We start from the raw sequence: 25811 nt of genomic DNA on the forward strand, positions 1-25811 counted from the left end.
TTTATTCCAGCAGATGGTGGGCGTAAAGATGTCATTCATCATTTATTTACAATGGGCTTTATTTATTCTAGTGTCAACAGCTGCCCAAGGGAGGGAGTTATTGAATTCAAATGTGAAGCACTGGGCTATTTGCTTCCTTTCAAATTTGTCTTCAGAGCTTAGTTGCTAGGAGTCCATTCTGTACTCTAATAATGATTCATGTATTGTGAAGCCATTCAGTAAATTGGGTTGTCAGGGATTGCCAAAAAAGGTTTAGAGATCTTGTTCTTGATTTTTTTACCTCTAAAGGTACTGTAGATTTTGAATATGTAGGTCTTATTTTCAATATGTAGGTCTTATTTTCAAGAAATAGTGGCTGTTTATTTTGTTCCCAATCTCACTAAAATAAATTTCAGAGTAGCTAAATAAACTGATACTTCTCAAATGAGTAATAAAAAACTGTTGCTCTTATTTTACTACAGGCTGGGCAGGAGTCCTTCCGTTCCATCACAAGGTCATACTACAGAGGGGCAGCAGGTGCTTTACTAGTGTATGACATTACAAGGTAAGAATCTTGCAGTTTAGTGTGATTTAGACTCTTGTAACTCTTGTAAAGTATACTGAGCTGGCGGTCTACTAGTTCATGCTTTATTTAAATGCTATTGCTATCAGTGGATCTATTGTAAATTTTATTAAGATGGATTATATCTATTGTCAAAATACACTCAAGTTTTGTAGGTGTGTATATTCATGTTGAATTTCAGAAATAATATTTAATGTGGCTAAGGCAAATACTTAACTCTGAAGTGAATCTTCTGTGTAGCTGATAAAGCTTGTAGCTTGAGACAAGATTTCACAGTGTGCTGCTGCTACATTCTTAAGCATTTATACTTTTCTGTAGAGGAACTCAGAATTCCCAACCAGATGAATGCTAGGTATTTTTTGGTTAAAGATTACATAAACACTTTGAGGAATGTGTGCGGGGAGGTGGTGGAGAAAGTGTGTGTGTGTGTGTGTGTGTGTGTGTGTGTGTGTGTGTGTGTGTTATTAAATAGTGGATTACTTTTCTGTCTGGATTAGATTACATTTTAATATCATATTGTGCTGAGAGTTTTTATGTTATTCAGATTATAAAGCACCAGAATGAAAATAGTTTTAAATACTGATTCTTGTTCCTTTATCACATCGGTCAAAGCAAAAATGATTTCTAAGTAGTTTGCATCAGAGGTGGGCTTCTAAGGTGGACATGTGCTCGCTCCCATGGCTCTGAGTGCTAGCGGACTCCAGCGCAATTCTGGTACTGCACCTGGGCAGGTAGCAAAATCGCACACAGACACACAGATTACCACACTGAAACACATGCACACCTGCCTGTCCAGGTGCAGTAGCAGAATTGCGCTGAACTCCGCTAGCACTCAGAGCCACGGAGGCGAGCACTCATCACCGTTCCACCTTAGCAGCCCACCTCTGGATTGCATCTTATATAAATTCAAAATGTAAGGCCTTTTTAAGAAGGGTTATATTAATATGTTAATCTTTTGACATATTTTATTGCGTCTTTTTTTTTGGCGTTCATTTACATTTTAGTTTCTTTTCAGGAGGGATACTTTCAACCATTTGACAACATGGTTAGAAGATGCCCGCCAGCATTCTAATTCCAATATGGTTATTATGCTAATTGGAAATAAAAGGTATTTTCCTTTCTGAAATGGTGTACATTAAGATAACTGTAATTCTATAATTAGATATAAAAATTTACAGTTTAGATTTTTTTAAATTCCCATCTTATTTTTATAAATAACTCAAGGCTGTGAACATACCTAATACTCCTGCCTCATACTGTTTTCCCCACCACAACAATCCTCAGAGGTGAATTGGGCTGAAAGAGAGAGAGTAACTTGCCCAAGGTGACCCAGCTGGCTTTTGTGTCTAAGATGGAACCTGAATTTACAGTCTTCAGGTTTCTAGCTGGGTGCCTTAACCACTAAATCAAACTGGTTCTCAGTTGCAGAAAGTATGGAACAAATGCAATGATAAAATTAAAAACCTTAACTCTAATCTTGAGGCTATTAAAAGTAGTTTAATTAAAATATTTTGCATTTTCTTTATGCAAAATATTAAATGCCATTTATTGTATAGTCAGGTAACTTGTTCTTGCAAATAAATAGATAATCATATAAACAACACAGTGGGGGAGACTGGGTCCCCTTCTCCTGGAACCTATTTCCTACACCACTCATCCCTGGCAATTCTTTTTCACTCTCTCTCTCTTCTCAGAGTGGAGAGCAAACCCAGAAGTAGGATTTCTGGCACTGGATAGAAATTTTAAAGCTTTCCATTTGAAGTTTTTAATTAACAGTAAATATATTTGCAATTTATTAAATCCAGACTTCAGAAAAATAATACTGCCTGAGAGAAGACAATTTGACATAATTATAATATTACTTAAATATTATAAACAGGTACAGCTAAGTAATTCTGATCGTTCTCAATTTTTCCCCTTAGTGATTTAGAGTCCAGAAGAGAAGTGAAAAAAGAAGAAGGCGAAGCATTTGCAAGAGAGCATGGCCTTATCTTTATGGAGACATCTGCCAAAACTGCTTCAAATGTAGAAGAGGTAATTTTGAGTATTTTTTTATATGTTAGATGACAATTCTAAGTATACAAAAATAAAGAAAAAATATTTTTCCTGAACTATTGAACCATACCAGAATCCCATTTAAAATCTACAGGATGAAATGAGGCATTTTATGCAGATTGTAAAGTTGTGCAGCTGTTGGCCATGTTTCAGTCCTTTCACTGATACCTTAATGCCTACTTACCTCAAATGTGTATCCTGAGACCACATGGCCAATTTGTGAATACACAAAACTCTTTTTTTAAAGGAACCATTGAATGATAGAGTGAACATGACCATGCCAAATTTAAAAAACTATTACTACTTTGGACCTGAATAGCTACCGGTATATATACCAATATATACCTCCGTAGATATAAAAATCTAATAAATAAATAAATAAATTAATTAATAAATAAATAAATTAATAAATAAATAAATAAATAAATAAATATAGCATGCTATCTTCCATGCTACTTCTCATTCTGTCAAATGCTCTAGGGATAGGGAAAGGATCTAAATGTCATCTGAAAAGCCCTGCTTTTTCTACCGTACCTTAGAAAATTTGCCAATTGACAAACGAGAATTATTATTATTATTATTATTATTATTTATGTTTAGCTGGCTGGAGAATTCTGGGAGTTGAAGTCCACAAGTCTTAAAATTGCCAAGTTTAAAGACCACTGAGTTAGTCTGTCATGCAAAATCATCAAGTTCTCACAGAGCCATAGGTTTCCTCAGAATAGTTTTAAAACGTCTTCACGTTTTTTACTTAGAGGAAGTAGAATAAATGCTGGAGATTAAAAATAAAACCTAAAGAGAGAGACTAGAAAAGACAGAAATCAAACTACAAAAGCTTATTTTTTTCTTAATTATATGGCACATTAAATGTGCCACATGATTTAATGTGCCATATGAGTTGTATTTCACCAAGGAGTGGAGGAATGATTTTCAATAGAACCTCCAATGTAAATCACAAGTTGTATTTAGAGTTCATTGATCGGTTGTTTACAAAAGACTTTGATCAAAGTTGGATGACAGAGACATGAGGCAGACATTAAGATTTGTACAGTATTCAGGTCAACAGCAAACATGATTTGTAAGTAAACTACTTTGTATCATTTAACCCTATTTTTAATACCCAAAGAAAAGATAAATATGGATGTAACTTTGCATTTTCATTTCCCTTCTACAAAATATACTAAAACAGTTTTGGGTAAAACAGTTTTGTGAGGAGGAATTGAATGGATTGTGCTAGGAAGATGCATTAGCTAAGTGGCAAAATATGCTACACAGTGAGAACTACTATGTTAAGGAAAACGCTGATGTGCTGATCTTGCCCTTCTTATTTCTCTGGATTTTATTTCATTGAATCAGGAATTACCAAAAACTTCTATAATTAGGTTCATCTGAGAGGTGGCTGATTCAAAATAATATGGTAGACTTTAAACACAATGGCTTGTTCTGATTTTGAAATAAGAAATATTTCCTTTTTGATACATATCCCTTTGCTAAAGTTTTCTCTTCCATTATTGTAAATTCATTTCAGTTTTAAGTTCTCTTATTTTTCATTATTATAGGCATTCAGTTCTTGTGAAATTGATATTTCATCCAAAGAGACTTCAGTTATTCCAAAATTGTTTTAATCTGATTGTCATACATTTTAAATACTTTAAAATAGATGATGATATTAAATATTTATTTGTATTTTAAAAATATTTTGAAATACTCATTCAAGACCTGCAATCCAGCAGTAATATTTTTTTTAAATACAAAAATTATGTATGAGAATAAAATGCGTGTTTTAGAGACTTAAAACTATTTTGTTTTGTATCCAGGAAAACATGTCCAGTTTAATAAAAAATGTTGGATGAAATTTTGAGGTTTTGATGCAAAATAATGTTTGTAAAGTGAAACATTTTCCTTTCAAAAATATATTGCTGTGTTTCCCCGAAAATAAGACCTTGTCTTAATTTTTGAACCCCAAAATAAGCGCTTGGCCTTATTTTTGAAGCGGTCTTATTATTTTGGGGTGCGTAGAGCAAGACGGGGTTCCTCTTACTGTCTTACTGATTTCCAGCTCTGTCTCCCTAACTCTATCAGGAAATGGCAGGGGCCGTCTGCCCATGCATTTAAATATTTTAGGGAGGGCTTATTTTTGGATAAGGGTTTATTTTTGGAAGAGGACTTATTTTTGGCGGATGTCTTATTTTTGGGAAAACATAGTATTCAGGTTTTTTTTGTTACTTTAGGATTGATTTGGTACTATAAATCTCATCATCAATATATTGCCACCAGATGGCAGCATGTTACATAAAAAGCTTAAGGAATCTGACTTTTTCAGTATCAAACAATGGATTTTTAAAATCTTAATAGCATCCTAAATTATATATTTATTTTCGCACGGTTATTGTTTTATTGGTTGTAAATTGCCCAGAGTTGTATTGTGGGCAACTATGCAAATTTTTTAAATAAATAAACCAGAAACCATTCAAAGAGTGTTCATCCAAAATTGTATAGTTAAACATCTGTAGAGATTCTCAGTCATCCAGGTCATCATTGTCCCAAAAGTGGTTTTTTTCAGGAGACAAGTGGAGGAGGGTCATTGAAGCACTTGGAGGGGTCACCTGAGTCATGCTCCTAGTTACTGTAGTCTGCAATTTTTGCTCTGGAAATCTATTCCAATTGCAAGGAATACGTATAAATACTTCCACTCCTCACTATCCTGTCAGAGCTGAAGAAGCTTCTTGGATGAGAAGCAGAATGACTTCAAAAGAAAAAACAAAGTCTAGTTTGAAAAAGCACCTTTGGGACAACTATGATCTGGATGACTGAGAATCTCTACAGTTGTTTAGCTATACAATTTGGGATGAACACCTTTTGAATGGTGTGGGAGTAGGAATGGATTTCCAAAGGAAAAATTGCAGATTACAGGAACCAGGAGTATTACTCAGGTGACCCTGAGCACACAGATAAATTTCAAAGTGCTTCAACCACCCTCTAAAACAGGGATCCACAAGCTTAAACACTCAAAGAGCCACCTGGACCCATTTCCCACAAAAAAACCAAAATACCGAGAACCACAAGACTAGGGTGGAGGTGGCCAACTGGACGTCACTCACTCCCACCCAGTCACATGAACCTCCCCCGCCACGCCTATCCAGATTTTATGGCTCCATGTTTTCTATGTGAAATAGGTAACTCCTTCTCTGTCTCTATCTTTCTCTCATCTCTCTTTTTCTTTCTCCCTCTCCCTCCCTCTCTTAACTTCCTCTTTCTCATCTATTTTTCTTTTTCTCTATCTCCCTCTCATCCCTCTCTCCTTTTTCTTTCTTTCTTTCTTTTTCTGTTCCCCCCCCCCTCCCGTGTGTGTCTCTCTCTCTATGTCTGTGAATGTGTGTATCTCACTCTCTCTTGCTCACTGCTTCTGTGTCTCTTTTCACTCTCGGAAAGCCCCGCAGCTCTACGTGTGTTCTTTGGGACTTTTCACCAGCTGCTTTTATTTCTTCTTTTGGAAAGCTGGGTTGGCAAAGCAATGAGCGAAATATGGGGCAGAGGCTTTCCTCCTCCCCCTCCTCCTCTCACGACCCCTAATCGGTTGTGGTGGGGCTGCAAGGGTGCGGAGGAGGAGGGAAGCCTCTGCCACAGGTTGTGCTCATGGCTCCGCCAGCCCGCCTTTCCAAAAGGAAGAAAGAAACACAGCTGGAGCATACACAGGGCTGCAGGTTTTTCCGAGAGTGAGAAGAGACATAGAGGCAGTGAGTGAAAGAGAGAAAGACACACAGAGAGAAAGACACACAGAGACATATAGTGAGGGAGACTGACTGAGGGGCGAGTGCCTTTAGTGATACTGAATTGAGCTGAAACTTTCTCTGTCCCTCCCTCTCGCTCGCTGCCTGACTGGTGAGAAACGGTGGCCAGCTACTTCTGGGTTTGCTCTCAGTGCCAAGAGAGAGGGAGAGGGACAGAGGGAGAGGCAGGGGCAAGTGAGGCAGGGAATGGGCTTCAGGAGGGTGAGGAACCCAGTCTCCTCCATTGTGAAACACTCTTTTGCTGGTTAAGGAGGGGCTATTGGGTCTTTCCCTCCCCCCCCTGCCCCACACCAAAAGAAAACCAGCCAGCCGCCTCTTTCCCTTCACCCTGCTCCCTCCTCAATTCTACCTTGGGACAGAGGAGCACGTGCTGGAAATGTGTATTCGGGTGCCATCGGAACGCGTCTTCTGAGCCTCCGGTGCTCGCCCACAACTCCCCATGCTCCTCCAAGCCCGTCTTGCTGGGGAGGGGCGGGGTAGCAGCTCTGACGCCTCTGCTCCCCACCCCATGGCCCCAGCCATTGCTGCCCGGAGAAATGAAAGCAAACAGAAATATAGCTCATGCTGAAAGATCAGAGATCGGGGAATGCACAGGAAAGAGAAAGTGGTATGTTTTGTTGCGAGAGCTGGACCATGCCTGTCCGCTGTGGGGATGCTTTTGCCGGGCCATTCCCCCACTGCCACCGCTGGGCTGTTGTCCTCTGCAGGACAGGGGAGCACTTTCCCATGCTGCCCTTTTCTTTCTCTTGGACCTGCCAACAAGGGAGGAAGAAGGGCAGGTTTGGGAGATGGCCCCCACCCCGCAAGATCCACCCCCGCTGTTCTCTCTCAGCAGTCTTTGCTGGTGACAACAGCAAATGTACCAGCGGAATGATATTGCAGCAGCACAAAGGCAAGTGCAGGGGCGCTTTGCTCCTGCACTAAGGCTCCAACCATCCACTACCATGACAGGGAGCCACAGCAGAGGGCTCAAGGAACTGCAGGTTGCCAACCCTGTTCTAAAAGGATGCAAATGACTAGCAGTCTGCAAGGAATATAAATCCTTCCATTCCACACTATCCTGTCAGAGCTGAAGAAGCTTCTTGGGTGAGAAGCGTAACATCTTCAAAAAAAAACCTCCTGAAAAAGTATCTTTGATACAACCATGTTAGATAATGGACATCCGATTACTTGTGTATTTTTAAATAAGCAACAGATTGATGGTGTGCATATGTGTGAGCTTTGATATAAAGTTGTTCTGTTCTGTTTTAGAAAATTGAAAATCTCTTAAGAGATTGTAGCTGTGAGAAAATTCAAAGTTTGTATTATGGTTTTAAATTATTTGAACATTTATGCCCTCATAATATTTAATTTAATCATTGCAACCACCCTTTTAATGTTGAAAGCAATTATTTCTATAGAGTATAGATCCGAGTCATCAGATAATTCATTTCCGAGTTCTAGAGCATGTCTGAAAACTCTTGCTTCCTACATGTCCTGTGAAGCTGTAGTGATTAATTCTTCTCATTATGTTGCTGCAAATTTTCATGACCCTCTGTGATGATTCTATCATTCCACTTACAGTTTATGCATATTCATATCTTTCTACTTATGGCTGCAATTATTTGAGTCTCCTTCACTGGCTGTAGTATGCACTTGCAGTAATTGAGCTGCAGTAGATTGATTACTCTGGGGAGCTGTAAGGCCTTTAAAGGTGAAAACATATCAGTCCTGTTAATTAGGGAACAAAGCTCTGGTGGCAAGTTCAGCAGTCAAATGTTTCTATAGTAGAAATTAGGAAAGGTATGATTTGTTCTCCACCATGAACCCTGTTTATTTTTTAGTATTTAAATTAGATTTGCAATCAGGTATAGCACACCTGAATATATGATATTAGAATTTAGTGACTATAAAAAGTTGGTAGGGCAGGGCTTGATTTATTCTTTAGGCTATCTCTCTTACTGTCAGTATAGTATATCATGTTAAATTTTTACAGTGATAGGAACTGAATTATGTATCAAATACTAATTGGGTTGTGTGTATGATATGTTGATATATTTTTGAATAAAATATTGATACATTTTAAATACACTTTACAATTTAGGCTCTTGCCCTTTGGAACATCTTATTGAGATCTGTTCCTACCTTCCTGATTTTTCATAAGGGCCTGAAAACCTGACTTTGCCACTTGGCTTGGGCCCCCAGTGAACAAATGCCATGCAGGAAGTGGTTGATGGAGTAATAGCAGATTCCACCTCATCCCTTGCATACTTTGATCCTTCCCTCCCCATTGTTTTACCTTATTTTATAGGTTTGCTGTTTTATATATATATATTCAATTGTTTATTGTTTTAATGTTGGAAGCCACCCAGAATTGCCTTGTGGCGACAGCAAAAATAAATGTGATAAATAGGTAAATAAAACATAAGGCCAATATTATGTTATATGAAATATGATTATTTTATTTATATAATACCCATCTCCATGATAAGGTGACCCTGGGCTGCTTTATAGTTGAATACTCTTATTTAAGACGGAAGAATAGCTTACTATATATGGTGATGGGAATACAGTGCTCTAATGAAATAAGTGAAAGCAAAATGTCCTGATCAACTTCATATGAATTTATTCTCATTCTCTCTCTCTCTCCCCCTCCGTCCCTCCTTCCCTTCCTCTGAGAGAGAGAGAGCGATTGAGATTATTTTCAGTATATCCATTTGTTTGCCTGATACTGGGTTTCCAGATGAAGCATCCGGATTATTGGACTTACAACAAAGATCATGTTGTTATTTATATTTTGGAAATGTATTAAGGCAAGAAGGCAAACATTCTCCCCTATTCCCTTTTCGCAAAACTAATTTGTCTTTCCCTGTTGTGTTACAAAAGAATAGATAGTTTCTGATGTGAAAGATCTCTGCTTGAGTCCCCATAGAACTGCTGCCAAGTCATATCATAATAGGTTAGATGGTCAAAGGGTATCACCTGGAATAAGGTAGAGCAGCATTTTTAAACTTCACATCAAATTTAAATTTAAACTATGCATCAAATTCTACTCACGTATAGTATGAATATTTATATTGCAGAATCTTTCCTCTTCCTCTCCTCAACTGGGGTGTCAATATTATGCATTCTAGATTCTTACTATAGCTTTGTTTGTAAATAAGTAGCATGGTTTAAAGGAAATTTTTTGTTTGAAAATAATACTTGATTCTTTGCTGGTTGGACACATTAATTTGTTTTGCCTGCTGATGCTATATTATCTGTATGTTAAACAGTTAAACATTTGAAAAGGTTTTAAGATTATCACTAGATTTCATTAATAACCTGGTAATTACTCTCAAACTAGTCCATTTGGAATAGTAATGTTGAAATTTCTCAGGATTCAAAGAACCTCCAAATGAAGAATTGCACTTTCATCAAAAAATCAAAAGACATACAGTGACCAAGTGAAAGGTTATCACAGTCTTTCTAAAACAGGGAATCCCTGTTTTAGCAGCAATTTAACCAAAAGTTAAGCAAAAAGATTTCTAAAGTTGACATACACATAATAAGCCATTGAAGAACTAAATGAAATACATTTTGTATTTATTTCAAATGTTTCCATTTTCTTTCAGGCATTTATTAACACAGCAAAGGAAATCTATGAAAAAATACAGGAAGGAGTTTTTGACATTAATAACGAGGTAGGTTTTTCAAATACTAATACAAAGCCCAGGGGCCTGCAACCTTGAACACTCAAAGAACCACTTGAACCTGTTTCCCACAAAAAATAAAACAGCCACAAAATCTGGGTGGGCGTGGCCAACTCAACATCAGTCATTCCCACTCAGTCACATTACACACACTCCAAGCCACACCTATCCAGGTTTTATGGCTCCAGGTATTTTCTTTTAAACAGATGTCTCTCTCTCTCCTTCTCTTTCTCCCTCTCCCTCTTTCTCATCTTTCTCTTGTTTCTCATCTCTCGTCTCTTTTTCTTCTCCTCCTTTCTCTCTCATCTCTTTCTATTTCTTTCTTCCCTCTCTCTTTCTCCCTCTCATCTCTTTTCCTCCCTCCCTCTATCTCATCTCTTTTTTCCTCCCCCTTTCTGTCTCATCTTTCTCCCTCTCATCTTTTTCATTTCCCCATCTCTTTCTCCCTCTTTCTCATTCTCTCTCATCTTTTACCCCTCTCCCTCTCTTTCTCCTCTTTCTCACTCTCCTCTTTCCTCCTCCCTCTTGTCTCTTTTTCTTCCCCTCCCTCTCTTTCACCTCTCTACCTCTACCCTGTCTCTTTCATTTGTGTGTGTGTGTGTGTGTGTGCGTGCACATGATTTTCCTTTCAAACCATTTCCAAAAACAGGCCAGGGTCAAGGTGGGGGTTTTTTGGCTGATGTAGTTCTTTCTTCTTCTGGTTGCGGTTTACCATATGATTTAATTTTAAATCAAGAGTCATTCTCCATTGTGGGTGGAGCTAACCTCCAAGAATGGGAAGACATCGTCCCTTCAGCCAGTAAGGACTGAGCCTGACAATTTATATCTTAGTCTTCCTGCCTCCATTCCTCCTCTTTGACTGAGTCCTCAGGCAAAAAAAGATGTGTATATATAGCTCCCATTCTTGAGGTTAACTCCAATGGTCATTAAGAAGCCATTGACAAATTGTAAGTGTTCTGCCAAGCCTCCAGCTGAGAACCTTCGCCCACAGCATTATCGTTTGACCTTAGAGGTTTGGAGGCAAGGTGGACTGGCCACGGAGCTTTGATTCAGCTTCAGCTCCTCACCACTACCATCTGACAGCTAGGCACATGAATCTTGCATTCAGGTGGCTGATGGCTAGGGTAGCTGCATGCTACGTTCTACTCAAAAAGGGAAGGACGCCTCGGACTTTGCTCTTAGCCACAGAAGCCTTGTGTTTGAGTGGTCACTGATTTCCTCCCTCTGGCAGGAGTGTGTTCCTTCTCCTGATCTTCTTGGCCCTGATCTTCCTAATTGTGGCTGTTGCTGCCGCTATTGGCCTCGCTCGGCCATTTTGTGAGTCACTTGGTCACTTCACAGCGGCAGCCATCTTGAAGAGATCCTATTCACACCTCCGCAGCAGCGGCGGCCATTTTGTGTGTCACTCAACCACACCACAGCGGCAGACATTTTGAAGGCCCCTATTCACTCCTCCGTAAGAGTATTGGCCATTTTGTGTGGCATTTGGTCATTTTTGCAGCAGTGGCCATTTTAAAGGATCCCTTTTACTTCTCCATTGCCTCGTTTCGCCTTTAGCATTTTATTGCTTTATGGCTGATAAATTGGGCAAGCACTACAGAGGTTGGTCTACGACCAAGTGTAAAGAGAGGGTAGGGTGGCTCCCCTTCCCAGTGACTGGAGCTCTGGAGTGGCCAGGCCCTCCTCCCAGAGGGAGTGGTCCCCTCAAAGGCAGGCTCCCCCACCATCTGAGCTGCCAAAGCCCTCAAAGCCAGCCCAGAAAGATTAGAGCCATAGGGCCAAAGCCCTTGAGAAGATTTGCACTAAATCTACCATAAGGAGGGGGAGGGTACGCCATCTCCCCCATTGTGCAGCATGCCAGGTTTAAGTGCAAGAGTAGCAAGCATCTGGAGATTTTGAAAGGAACATGGGGAGATGCGTGACGTTCTCTGCCTCGAGACCCCAACTGGGGCATATCTCCCCTACAACTCTCATCGTCTCCATGGCTGCTGTTGCACTTAAACATAGCACGCTGCACTATAGTGGAGACAGCGTGCCCTCCTCCTCTTCCTGGAGCTCATTATGACGTGGAGCATCAACTGCAGCTGGGCGGCACAGCCAGTATCCGGGTGAAGAGAAAAGTCATGCTTTCCCCCAGCAGCTGAGATGCACACAACCCCAACAAAGCCTGGAAAACTCCTGTTCCACAATACGTAGAGAGCCTCCATCCGCCACAGTTGCCCTTCTGTTCTCAGAGCAGGCGAGGAGTGAGGGGGAGGGGCGATGCCACCCACTGGTTGGGATCATCTGATGGAACCCCATAGGAGAGGGTCCAAAGAACCGCATGCTGCTCTAGAGGCACACATTGCAAAAAGGTCATTAAATTAGGTATGGTCACATGATGCTTCACTTAATGAATGCACTACAATCAATTTTCTAGTCCCTATTGTCATAAATCCACAGAATCTAACTTGGGAGCATCATATCTTGATAGATTCCTCCTTTTCTTGAATTTTTCTTGTAGCCCAAAGAGAGAATGCTTCTCAGAGTGCAGGTTCAGAAAATACAGGACAGTGAAATAAAATGAACTTTACTATAGAACTAGAGACACTCAGTTTCATAAACTCTTGTGAGAGCATAGAAGTAACCATTTCTCAGGGGATATAACTTTTGTTTTCTAATTCATGAGAAGTATAAACAGTTAATATTTTGGTCCTAGCTTAGTGTAAATCAAGATTCTTGGACTTTCTGAACTTTCCCACTTCGCAGACTACTCTGGATATCAGCCTGTTTAATCTCTTCATGTTTCTCAACTGTGGCTCTGAAAATGGCACTCTTCTGAGAATTCATTTTGTTTACCTACCCAGCTGCATAGCTCCTGAACAATATCTTTTGACAGCCTTATGTGATAAAACAGGATGGCATTGTACTGTAATTGAAATGGATTATAAACTGATTCTCCTTATTCATGAATCAACATTAATTCATCCAAAGAAAAACTTTTAAGTTATAGTTACTTTATTTTCCAAGGCAAAGATACCTTTCAAAATCACTTTTACTTATCTATATGGGAACCCAGTTGAAATTTGTTTAATACTATTGAAGTAAGATATTACATTGAAATATTTCTAGTACAGTGGTACCTCAAGATACGAACCCCTCGTCTTACGAACAACTCGAGATACGAACCCGGGGTTCAGAAAAAAATTCCCTCTTCTTACGAACTTTTTTCGTGTTACGAACGCCAAACCCGAACTTCTGGGTTCGGCGTTCGGGAGGCTGCTGGGAAGCCCCCCCCCCCGGCTGTTTTAAAAGGTGACAGCCGGGCGGCGGGGCTTCCCAGCAGCCTCCGAACGCCGAACCTGGAAGTTCGGGTTTGGTGTTCGTAACACGAAAAAAGTTCGTAAGAAGAGGCAAATTTTTTCTGAACCGTTCAGAGGCTGCTGGGAAGCCGCGCGGCTGTTTTAAAAGGTGACAGCTGGGCTGGGGGGCTTCCCAGCAGCCGCCGAACGCGGAAGTTTGGGTTTGGCGTTTGGCTTCGGGAAGCTGCTGGGAAGCCGCCCGGCTGTTTTAAAAGGTCACAGACGGGCTGGGGGACTTCCCAGCAACCTCCTGAACCCCAAACTTTTGCCGAACTTCCCGTCTGTCACCTTTTAAAACAGCCGCGCGGCTTTCCAGCAGCCTCCGAACGCGGAAGTTCGAGTTTGGCGTTCGGCTTCGGGAAGCTGCTGGGAAGCCGCCTGGCTGTTTTAAAAGGTCACAGCCGGGCTGGGGGGCTTCCCAGCAACCTCCCGAACTTTTGCCGAACTTCCGGGTTCGGGGTTCGGGAGGTTGCTGGGAAGCCTCCCAGCCCGGCTGTGACCTTTTAAAATAGCCGGGTGGCTTTCCAGCAGCCTCCGAACGCGGAAGTTCGGGTTTGGCGTTCGGCTTCGGGAAGCTGCTGGGAAGCCGCCCGGCTGTTTAAAAAGGTCACAGCCAGGCTGGGGGGCTTCCCAGCAACCTCCCGAACCCCGAACTTTTGCTGAACTTCGGGGTTCAGGAGGTTGCTGGGAAGCCTCCCAGCCCGGCTGTGACCTTTTTAAACAGCCGTGCGGCTTTCCAGCAGCCTCCGAACGCGGAAGTTTGGGTTTTGCGTTCGGCTTCGGGAAGCTGCTGGGAAGCCGCGCGGCTGTTTTAAAACGTGACAGCTGGGCTGGGGGGCTTCCCAGCAACCTCCCGAACCCAGAAGTTCGGCAAAAGTTCGGGGTTCGGGAGGTTGCTGGGGAGCCCCCCAGCCCGGCTGTGACCTTTTAAAACAGCCGGGCGGCTTCCCAGCCATCTCCCGAAGCCGAACGCAAAACCCAAACTTCCGCGTTCGGCGTTCGGAGGCTGCTGGGAAGCCCCGCCGCCCGGCTGTCACCTTTTAAAACAGCCTGGGGGCTTCTCGGCGGCCTCCCAAACGCCGAACCCGGAAGTTCGGGTTTGGCGTTCGGCGTTCGGGAGATCGCAGAGAAGCCCCCAGGCTGTTTTAAAAGGTGACAGCCGGGCGGCAGTGTTTTTTTTGCGGGGTTTTTTTTTGGTTGCACGGATTAATTGACTTTAAATTGTTTCCTTTGGGAAACAATGTTTCGTCTTACGAACCTTTCGTCTTACGAACCTCCCCCTGGAACCAATTAGGTTCGTAAGACGAGGTATTACTGTATTAGAATGATGATGGAATTTATTTCCAAATAAACATGGTTAGGAATGCATCCTTAATATCTATGAGATAATAAGTATATACTTTAGTCTTGTCCAGCTATTTTAATGAATGTTGCATTGTTGCATAGGGTGTTTCTAAAAGACATACCATAATATCTTAATCTATTTCTATAATTAAAAATGACAGATTGCAATGGGCTGCAAATGCCATGGACTATGGTTTTCGTGTATGGCTCTGTGGGTTCAGCTAATTAATTAGTTGCTAGAATTCAAAGAATTCCTCACAATTTGTCTCATAAATCTAAGATTTTGAACATATGTTTTGAGAACATCACATCTTGATCCAAACTATAACTTTCTTGTATATCATTGAAAGTTGCTACTTAAAGCAATGAGGAGGAGGGAGGGAGGGAAAACCTGATGTCAGGTTTCAGTGTAATGTGGGGAGGGGAACGAAAGGACATAGATTTTACTGTTTTATCTTCCTCACAAAACTACCAGCTTGAACTGATGTTTATCAGTTGAAATACATTCAGGACTAAACATCTTTTCCTTCTCCACCGTTTAAATCTTCCCTTAGCCCTGCCCATTCACACCTATGCGCCACCCAACCCTCACTCTTCTACCTGTTTTATTATTCACTAGCAAGGGAAGGCAATTGATTATCAATTGCTATTTGCACCCAGCGCAGATGCTCTCCTGTTTTCATTCGTGTTTCAGGAACATCCCCGCTGTTCTGCGCTTATGATCCGTGGCAACAGCTCGCTTGGGGTTTTCTATTCTTTGTCCATCCAGTGTGTGCTTTGCAGTCCATCTTATGACTTCATCTTATTCCCCCCATGTCCGTTGGATGTAGCATGCTTTGCGGTGGGTGGGCGTTCTCAGGTCCCCTTGGGTTCCTTCGTTCCTGGTTCCTTCATTCCCCGCTGGAATGGCAGCCCCAGGCATACCAGGGATGACACCTGAATTTGCCTAATGTATTTCTTTAGCAGTTTTAAAAAATAGTTTTTAAAATCCTTTTTGTATAGCCAGAAATACTAGGAATTTTATGTATAGAATGGAGAGTATGTTCTATTAATTCTACTCATTAAATGAAATAATAACTAAGAGTTATGTTTTCCCATTTTCCCTTTTATTGGATAAATATTGTGAGATAGAGTGTGAGGGTTAATTGTTAAGGCAAAAACTTTAATAAGATGTGACTTTTGCCTAACCTGTAGTTCATTATTATTTTCATTCTTTGTAATTATGCTAATACTATTGGTTGAGGAACTCAGTGTGGCATACATAGTAGTCCCTCCTTCTGTTTTTCTATACATCACCTCTATGCTACAGATGAGTAGGAGAGGGAGATTGGCCCAAATTCATTGAGTGAGCTTTTGGGTTAGATATTTGACAACAATCTGGATTTCCCCTGTATAGGTAGTCCTCAACCTACAACCACAATTGAGCCCAAAATTTCCATTGTTAAGTAAGACATTTGCTAATCAACTTTTGCCCCATTTTACATCCTTTCTTGCCACAGTTGTTAAGTAAATCACTGCAATTGATAGGTTAGTAACCTGGTTGTTAAGTGAATCTGGCTTCCCCACTAACTTTGCTTCTCAGATTTAAAAAAGGGATCACATGACTTTGGGACACAGCAACAGTCATAAGAATGAACCTATTGTCAAGCATCTGAATTTTGATCACATGATCATGGGGCTGCTGCAAAGATTATAACTGAAAAAATGGTCAGAAGTCCTTTTTTCCAGTGCTGTTGTAACTTTGAACAATCACTTGATGAACTGTTATAAGTTAAAGACTACCTGTATTAGCCTATCATCTGTTGTATATCTTTTTCTAAAGTTTTGTGTTTTTGCAAGATAGCTTATCAGCTTTACACAGTGGTAGTTTTTGAATATACAGTACTCATATATCAAAATATGAATAAATATTGAAACATCACAAAATGCGAAGTTCATAATAAAACTAATAAATATTTGTGAAAGTATTAATATATAAGCAATTTCTAATAATAATTTACAATTATTTGAAGCTCATAGCATATTTTGTTTATTAGGGTATGATGTTTTGTGGAAGATGGTGTACAACAAAGAAGAACCTCCTCATAAGAGTCTATCACTGTTTGACCATTATAAAACATTCAAATGAATGAATGAATAAAATAAAAGGCCTGCTGCTTATTTATGAAGGCTTGAATATATGTTAATTCAGGGCCCAAATATATTATCGAATAGCCCATTGTGCCCAGTAAAATTAAGGCTTCCATAAATACTCACTAAAATGGTACTTTCCTTTAAATTGAAAGGAAGGGAAATTTACAATACAGTAATACTTGTCTTACGAACTTAATTGGTTCCGGAAGTAGGTTCGTAAGGCAAAAAGTTCGTAAGACGAAACAATGTAAAAGTGATTAATGCGTGCAAAGGGGGGGAAAAATCACAAAATGGCGCTCTGCTGGGCACCGCCGCCCGGCTGTCGCCTTTTAAAACAGCCTGGGGGCTTCTCGGCATTCTTCCGAACCCGAACTTTTCGGGTTCGGGAGGCCGCCAAGAAGCGCCACCGCCCGGCTGTCACCTTTGAAACAGCCAGGGGGCTTCTCGGCGTTCTCCCAAACGCCGAACCCGGAAGTTCGGGTTCCAGAGGCCGCCGAGAAGCGCCTGGCTGTTTCAGAAGGTGAGAGCTGGGCGGCGGCGCTTCTCGGCGGTCACCCGAACCCGAAAAGTTCAGGTTCGGGAGAACACCGAGAAGCCCCCCCCCCCCCCGGCTGTTTTAAAAGGTGACAGCCGGGCGGCAGCGCCCAGCGGAGTGCCATTTTGTGATCTGCGGTGGGTTCATAAGCTGAAAAAAGTTTGTAAGTATAGGCAAAAAATTTCCGAACCCCGGATTCGTATCACAAGGGGTTCGTATCACAAAGTACCACTGTATAGCATCTCTTTCTATTTGTTTACTCTTTCCCCAGATTTCTCTTAATAACTTTTATACCAGATGTTCTTTAGCTTATAGTTAATAGCATATATATTGGACAGCAATCATGGCTCTTGAAAAAGAATGCTTGTTGTATCTGTCAAGTTTCATACAGCATCTGACTGCTGTATGGTGCCTTATGAAGATTTGATTACAATATGCTGTCAGGAGCCAACAGTGCGTGCTATTTATTTGGCTCAGTGCCATCTCTAGCTACTTGATTCCTCAAAAAGTTGCTACCACCCAGAGGGGGCAAAACCAATGAGCCATAGGGCATGCTTTTTATTAAAGAGGAGTCAAAGAGCAAAAAGAAACCACATCAGCTGCTGTCAATACTAAGCTAGTGCCAGAAACCCCAAGGCTACTACTGTTGCAGAACAACTGCCAAGCACTATAAATCTGAGATTTACTGTGACGCAAAGTTTCCTTAAGAGCTTAATTTCTGAAGCTACTGTATTACTTTTCTTAAATTGCTGTATTTTAGGTACAATCCACTTGAGGGAGTGAGGGTTAAGATATAAGTGTGAGTTTGATGAATGAAAGAACTACTCTCTGTGTGGTTCTTGGCAAGTTGCCACATCTTTGGGGATCATAGAAATTATTGATGACACAGAACACTTGTATGCCCTTAGCCTGTACAGCTGACTCAACATAGAAAGAAATGCATTTAGAAGAAGAAAGCATTTGTGTGAGAGCAATGGAGCTAGGAACTTTCTTTTGATGTGAATAAAAGTTTATTAGAAATGTTGAGGAATTCTAGGTATGAAGCAGTTTAAAACTTTTTCATGTTTAAATGCTTATATACATTATATGAATTTATAATAGCAAGACTTGATTTTGGTACTGAATTTGTTAAAATTCATTTAAAATTGTTTTAAAAATAGAAGTAATGTAATAAAACTATATACCATTTCCTTTGTTACAATTTATGATAATTACAGCTTGTTTAACATAAAAACAAAAGAACATGTTCATCAATCACAAATAGAATGTTTTCAAACTCCATGACAATGTTTCAAACCAGTAATGTGCATTCCATTTTTATTTCAGGCAAATGGCATTAAAATCGGCCCTCAGCATGCTGCTACCAATGCAACACTTGCAGGCAATCAAGGAGGACAACAAGCTGGTGGAGGCTGCTGTTGAACCTATTTTTACTTCCTAGCTGCCTGATGAGACCTACTAACTTTCATCCTCCCCTCTCTCCACTCAGTTTCAACTATGACACGAAATTATTGTAAGATGGCATCATGTTGCGGAAGACTTTATTCTTCAAATCTTGTACAACTTTGAATAAATGGTTAACATTCACTTAAAATACAGGTTTTGGAGATTGTATTCATATCTATATTTCCATTTAATTTTGAAGTCCATTATTGTGATTATTTTTGTCAAATATTGTCTTGTGCCCTTGACTACGAACTGTATTAAACACTACAAAGTCATCTGAGTACTTTATTCAGTTTATGTAGTTAGGTGGCCCAGCTACTGTGGATACCTAATGTTTACTATTGTAGAACTGTCCTCAATTTTGTCCATTTTCAGCTCTTGAAAAAAAGGGATTCTTAATCCTGTATTTATCATTTACTTTCTGTATATATAGTTTAACAACCTGCTTGGATGTATTTGCCAAGCTGTAATACTTTAATGCATTTGCATAAATTCAATACATTTAGAGCTTGGAAGTGCAAAGCATTATTAGAAATTGCTTAGATATTGAATTTTAAACTTTATTAATATGTTAGCATGTTTGTTGTCTTGTCATTCTAGAGTCCCCACCTCCCCAAAAATGCTTTATGTATATTATTAGAAGCTACATGTGTTACCTATTTTAATGCCAAATGTTTGCTATTTGCTCACAACTTCCATAACACCTCTTCAGAAATGGATTAGCTGTTTGCCTTAATTGTGTAGGTTAAACATATTATGAATGAAAATAGAGAAAAAATTGAAACACCAAATGGTACATTACGAAGAGTTTAATCTTAAATTTATTTCCATTTTCACTTATAGGTAAATGTTTTTCATCAAGGACAGTTTTTCAGCTTAGATGTACAGTAACTGTGTAAAGTTGGTTTTCTTTTGGTTTGGGCTTTTTATTTTTTGGTGGCAACATGTAATCTTAATATGGTAAACATCTTGTCTATTGTGAAGGAGGTGTGACAATAAAATTGCCAGATTGCAAATACTTTATTGAAGACAAAATTGAAAATACTTTAGTGCTGCACTCCACATGGTGATTTTATTTTCATTTTCTCCATAGTTTTCATTTATTTTCATCTGTGCAAAATAAGTTCCTGGTAATCATATATTAAACAAGGGAACATAAATAGGACTTTTATATTAAGTGAGAATGCCTTTTCTTGAGCCAACAGTGTTGCTAATTGTTTTTTTTAATCACCCAACATTTCAAATTTAGAACTAGAGAGAGAATATGACATGATGGATATATTCAAATTGAAATGAAAATCGTTTACAACTTCTTGATAGACATTCAATAACTGAACAGTATATTTAATTATTACATTTTTATCATATCACAAAGATATAGCAAATAGTATTTGTGTCCAAAGGTTGCACATTTTTGATAGTTACAAGTGTAGGTGTTAGGACAGTAACAGTGTAACTGGATGGGCCACAATCCAGGCTATGTGAAGGTGAGTGTTTGTGTATGTGTGTGTGCTAATAGGGTGGATTTTTCTAAAAGCTTTTCTACACAAGCCTTAATTTACCTCTTTTTTCTTGGATTTTGATGTTTGTTTTAACCAGTAATGAGAAGTGCAGCACCTTACCATCAAATTTTAGTAATATGATCTGAGGGATATTAGAAGCTGCAATAAAAATACTGAATTGACTTTGTGCTGCCCACAGGATGCCCACCTGTTCTAAGGTGCCCAGAGAAGCCTTTTAGCTTCATGACAATCATGAAACGGATTTGTTGGAGATACGATTACATGCTTTTATTCATTATGCTCCGTTCTCTTTAACATTGATCTATAAAGGGCTGGGTATGGCAATGATAGAAATATGCGACATATACACATTTAGTTCAACTACAGATCCCTTCATCTGCCATGCTAGGTTAGGAATAATGGGTTTAATTCACCAGTATATGTGAAATTGACCCAAGACCTAAAATCATGCAGAATACAAGGATTTTATAGGTTGAACATGCATGCATGATTTCAGGCTACTGTTCATGATAGAAATACTAGTTATGTTTTTTCTTTGATGCTGTATTCTGTCATCTCAACTGTACTATTCAATGTACATTTTCTACAAATGTAATAACAAGCTCATACTTTAAAAGATCTGAGTTTGTTTGCCAACAAAATCTGTATGTGATGAATCAGCTGTTCCATACTGAAATATTTTATGTGATGTTTTTCTTACCTCTCTTAAGGTACAGTGTTCCCTTCTTGCAAAAAGTTGAGCAGTTCTGAAGATGAATAATTTAAAATAGAGAATTTGTATCTTTTAAATTCTGTTCATCAAACATTTTAAGCAACTGTATATGGTGGGCTAATGCAGTTTAGGAGCCCTACTACCCACATTGTCTTGTGACGTATTTATTGGATATGGCATTTTAGTATTGTACACATCTAATGTATGATATATACAGTACACGTACATATTTGAAATGGAAATCTCTGAATTTTCTATTATATTACAATATATGTGTGTATTAGTTGTTTCTAATCACTGGATTTGTATGGTACAAATTCCAGATGTAACATCTAACTGCTTAATGCAGTGTTTCACAAAAGTGAGAGAAATGACCAATACATGTTACTTAATTCATCAACGTTTGGAAGCTGCTTAAAATATGAAGTATTGTTTATATGTTCAAAATTTATATTTCCTTCATCTCTGTTATTCTCTGCCTTTGTTACAAGCAAACATTTTCTCCTTTCCCCTCACCTCCCTATCCCATTTCAAAAACAATACAGAATTATATTAAAAATGATGCTTTAGCAGCCATAGTGTTACAGGTGTTGAAAACCTTTGCATTAAAGAAACTTTGATAAGGCATTGGAAATACCCTATCTGCTTACTGTTGATCATTCCTAGAGTAAGGTATTTCAGTATATACTTAGCAATCTGCTCCATTTTAATTGTGGAACTTTTCTAAAGTTTAATATCTATAAAAATTGGTACAGCAATTTGGATTATCACTAGGAAAACTGGATAAAAACATTGAAAAAGGTGTATTGACAATGCTTTTTTCATTTACTTGTAAATACTATGGAGGAATCCTTTAAAGATGGTGCCTGGCACGCTTAAGTTTAAACTTCATAAATTACTTGTTTTATTTTAAAAAATGAGGCACTCAGAAAAGATCAAAAATGGCCAAATGTGAAAGCTGGACTACATTTATGGAAATACGTTTTCATTTAGAATGAAAATTATTGATAATTCACTCAGACAACACAGTAAAGGGTTTTTTTATCCCTAAGGTGTAGAATTTCCTTGCAGCTTTGTTAATATATTTTGTTTTATTGTGATATTGAAGCTTAATTTGTAAATAATCCATGTTGATACTGTACTATGCAAGCAGCTGATGAACTGTCTACAGTACAAGGTTTGCTATGCATGAAAGAAACCAAATTGTTGCTAATAAAAGCTACTAAAACTCTCCTAACAAAGCCAAGACCATGACAAAAAGTAGTATGTAATGGATCTATCACTTTTATTCTTGGGATGGATTTTATTATTTTTGGACTTGTTACAAACACTGTTAAATATTGTGGATAAGGAGGAACAGACTCTTGGCAAATGCAAGAAACAGTATATTATCCTATTTTAAACTATAGTGGGAGTGCCCGAGTCTCATTTATTTTCTACATACTCTTGCAGCTGAGGTGTTTTTTTAAAAAAAAATTATAAGATTGCCTTGAGTCAAAACATAATAAAACAAAGTTATTGCTAATACTTGACCATAGACAATAAAAGAATTAGGTAGGGAAATGGTTCTGCTAAGCAATGATGTATTTCTAAAAACATTTCAGATAACAAACTTTGGAAGATAAAATCTCATCTGAAAGGTTCAATTGCATTTTAAGTTTTTTTTCAGTGTATTAGAAAATGGGCCTTAAGCAGATTTTTAAAACCTTTACTGGAAATAGATATTTTGTCCTAGCAGACAAAACGTGAATTTCTGTAAGCAACGTTCACATTATGAATTCCCATATATTACTGTCAGTTGCATAACATAAATGTAAATAAAAATGGTAAAAATTTGTGAATTATGGACAGGTTGTTTCCTCCTTCTATTAAACAATCTTGCTATTTTAGCTTACGGTTTTCCCAAGAAAATACATCAGGAGGCAATGAAACTGAAACATTAGGGTGTATTTTAAGTGTACCAGACAAAGCAATATAAATTCTGTTCTGGATGTCAAGAGATCTATTTCCACCCACCCACCCACTTACAGTTCAATATTCATAAGTATCCTGGTCTGATAATCAATTAAATGCATTTTTTTCTGAATTTGGCATTATTCTCCCTTTGCACAAAGAAGGGAAGGCTTGCACTGAAACTGACATCAAATACATTACAATCTTGATGGACTGTCAGATTAGAATGAACCGACTTTTGAAATGGGAATACAGTGTTCCCTCGATTTTTGCAGGTGCGAACTTCACGAAAAGTCTATACCACGATTTTTCAAAAATATTAATTAAAAAAATACTTCGCTGTTTTTTTCCCCTATACCAGTTTTTCCCGCCCGATGGTGTCATATGTCATCGCTAAACATTTGTCAGCCTTTAATAAATATTTTTTTTAATAAACTTTAATAAAGAAACATGGTGAGTAATAATCTAAATGGTTGCTAAGGGAATGGGAAATTGTAATTTAGGGGTTTAAAGTGTTAAAGGAAGGCTTGTAATACTGTCCATGGCCAAAAATAGTGTATTTACTTCCGCATCTCTACTTTGCGGAAATTCAATTTTCGCGGGTGGTCTTGTAATGGATCCCCCGCAAAAGTCGAGGGAACACTATATGGGATTCTTCTCTAGCTGTTCAATTAATATCATTTTCATTGTGTTATGCATATAAAATAGATTCACATCAGGTTATAGCCTACAATAATTACTGCTGTCATATTTCCATGAATGTAACAACTTATATTAGTATAGAATGGGCATTTTTTAAGGAATCAATGTTTAAAGGGGTAAAAGATGTTTATAAGAAATGGGTGTGCTTAAAAAGGTTAAAAGAATAGGTTTTTATGCTCAATCTCAGATTTGATTTCTAATTTCAGATTCTGAGGAATTAATCCTTTTTAGATTCATCTTTGTATAAAGTGAGTGTGTTGTTATGCTCTGAATTAGCTTGTTCTTTATAGTTTCTGAAAATTTTCAAAAGTTTGACCTGCTGGACTTATACTTTGGATCATGTTAACAAAGTATGTAATGATTCTGCAAATGACACTGGGCATAAGCCATAGGAAATGATATGCCATTTTCAAGTCGGTGATCACATACAAATTAGAACAGTAATGGTACATACCAATCTACTACTCCCATCCCCACTGTATTGGCAAGTGTATAAAGCAAGGTGTATTTCTTTTGTTCAGCAAAAAGCACAAGTGTGTGAAACCATCAATAAACTTATGAACCAACTTTTTTTCCTGCGGTGTAAAGCAGGTCCCCAGCCGTAGGCTGTGGGCCTGTACTGGTGTATGGCCTGTTAAAAAACAGGCCACACAGCTGGAGGTGAACAGTGAGTGAAACTACAATACAAGGATCTAGGTTGCTAAATGATATGTCAGCTGCGGTGAGAGTGCAAAAAAAATTTACTACCATATTTGACGTGGCTTATCTTGTGGGTGCGGCTTGCTAGCCATGTGATCAGGTGGGAGTGGCTTGATGATCATGTGACGGGTGGCTTAAAGGTGGTCAACTTGAGGGCATTCACATCAAGGGTTAGAGTGCCTGTCCTTGTCTCAGATATAATTTCCCTATCTATTTACTATTACTGAACATTCAAAATACTGTATACTATTTAATTCTATGTACATATGCCATATGTATACATATAACACATAGGCACACAAAAATAAACATTATCTACTATATAAACTGTATACATATACACACAGGTCTTTTAAAATTATACACATTAAACTTCATTTACTGTGATAGGAAAAACATACCCAGAGCCCAGAAGGGAAAAAAAGAATGGTCAGCTGTCAATAGCAGGGATGGGAAGAGATTTGAGAATTCTGGAAAATCAGATTTCTCAGCTGAAGAAATATTGAATCAGCAATGTAAATCAGATAGATTTATGTTGACATCACATGGAGCCATATAAACCATAGTGGGGGTTTTGTGCCTGGTATGTTAAACCAAAAGAATTGGGACATAGTGTATCATTTGTTTAAATGTTTCATCCTATGTTTCAATCAAACGCTGCTAACTTAGTTTACATGTACAATATCATCAAACTACCCTTAGGTGGAAAAATCAGAACAGCCATTTCCACTAGATGGAAACCGAGGGATAAAAAAAGCTCTTTACTGTTCTGTGTCTAGCAGTCGTGGGAATGTTTGCAGTCCATATAGGGTAGCCCACAAAAGCATCTCTTGTTCTGGGAATTTCGTCCATTTTAGACACGAAACAAACCTCATTTAAACCCGCAAGAATAAATCGATATTATTGGGAAACTTATCTTGCAGAGCAAATAGTTTAGGGGAGCAGCGCTCCAGCGGAAATACTGTATTGTAAATTAAATAATTGAATCTGAAAGCGGGAAAGGTGGAAAAGCTCTACAGATTAACGCCACTTTGTGGTGGGGTTTTTACTTAATTTATTTGCCAAACATGTATAGGATAATAGTAGTTTGTATAAACATAAGTAAAATGTAACGATAAAAGAGGACAATGGGGCAGGGACGGTAGGCACAGTGGTGCGCTTATGCATACCCCTTACAGACCTACAAACGGGGAGACGTAGAATTGTACACAATCTAAAGTTAGTTTTTGGGGTTTTCTTTTCTTTTTGGGGGAGATGATAATTCTTCCAACGCTTCCAGCTCAACTCCTTTTCCTTCGCGGGAAAACGGAGTAGAAACGACCCTTTTCAACAAATCGCCGGCCA

At 38.8% G+C, this 25811-nt stretch overlaps 1 protein-coding gene across 5 annotated transcripts in view; it reads left to right on the top strand.

Moving 5' to 3' along the window:
- Window positions 1-19896, top strand: part of RAB2A (RAB2A, member RAS oncogene family) — a 42764-nt gene extending 22868 nt beyond the window's left edge. For all 5 annotated transcript variants that reach the window (XM_070747806.1, XM_070747807.1, XM_070747808.1 and 2 more), the window contains 5 exons: window positions 462-544; window positions 1578-1670; window positions 2485-2596; window positions 10002-10070; window positions 18759-19896. In XM_070747806.1, coding sequence (XP_070603907.1) covers window positions 462-544; window positions 1578-1670; window positions 2485-2596; window positions 10002-10070; window positions 18759-18854 — 453 coding nt within the window. In that variant the 3' untranslated portion in view covers window positions 18855-19896. The remainder of the gene's footprint in view (window positions 1-461; window positions 545-1577; window positions 1671-2484; window positions 2597-10001; window positions 10071-18758) is intronic.
- The last annotated feature ends 5915 nt before the right edge of the window (window positions 19897-25811 follow it).

This window comes from Erythrolamprus reginae, chromosome 3 (assembly GCF_031021105.1).
Source record: "Erythrolamprus reginae isolate rEryReg1 chromosome 3, rEryReg1.hap1, whole genome shotgun sequence".
Taxonomy (NCBI): Eukaryota; Metazoa; Chordata; class Lepidosauria; order Squamata; family Dipsadidae; genus Erythrolamprus; species Erythrolamprus reginae.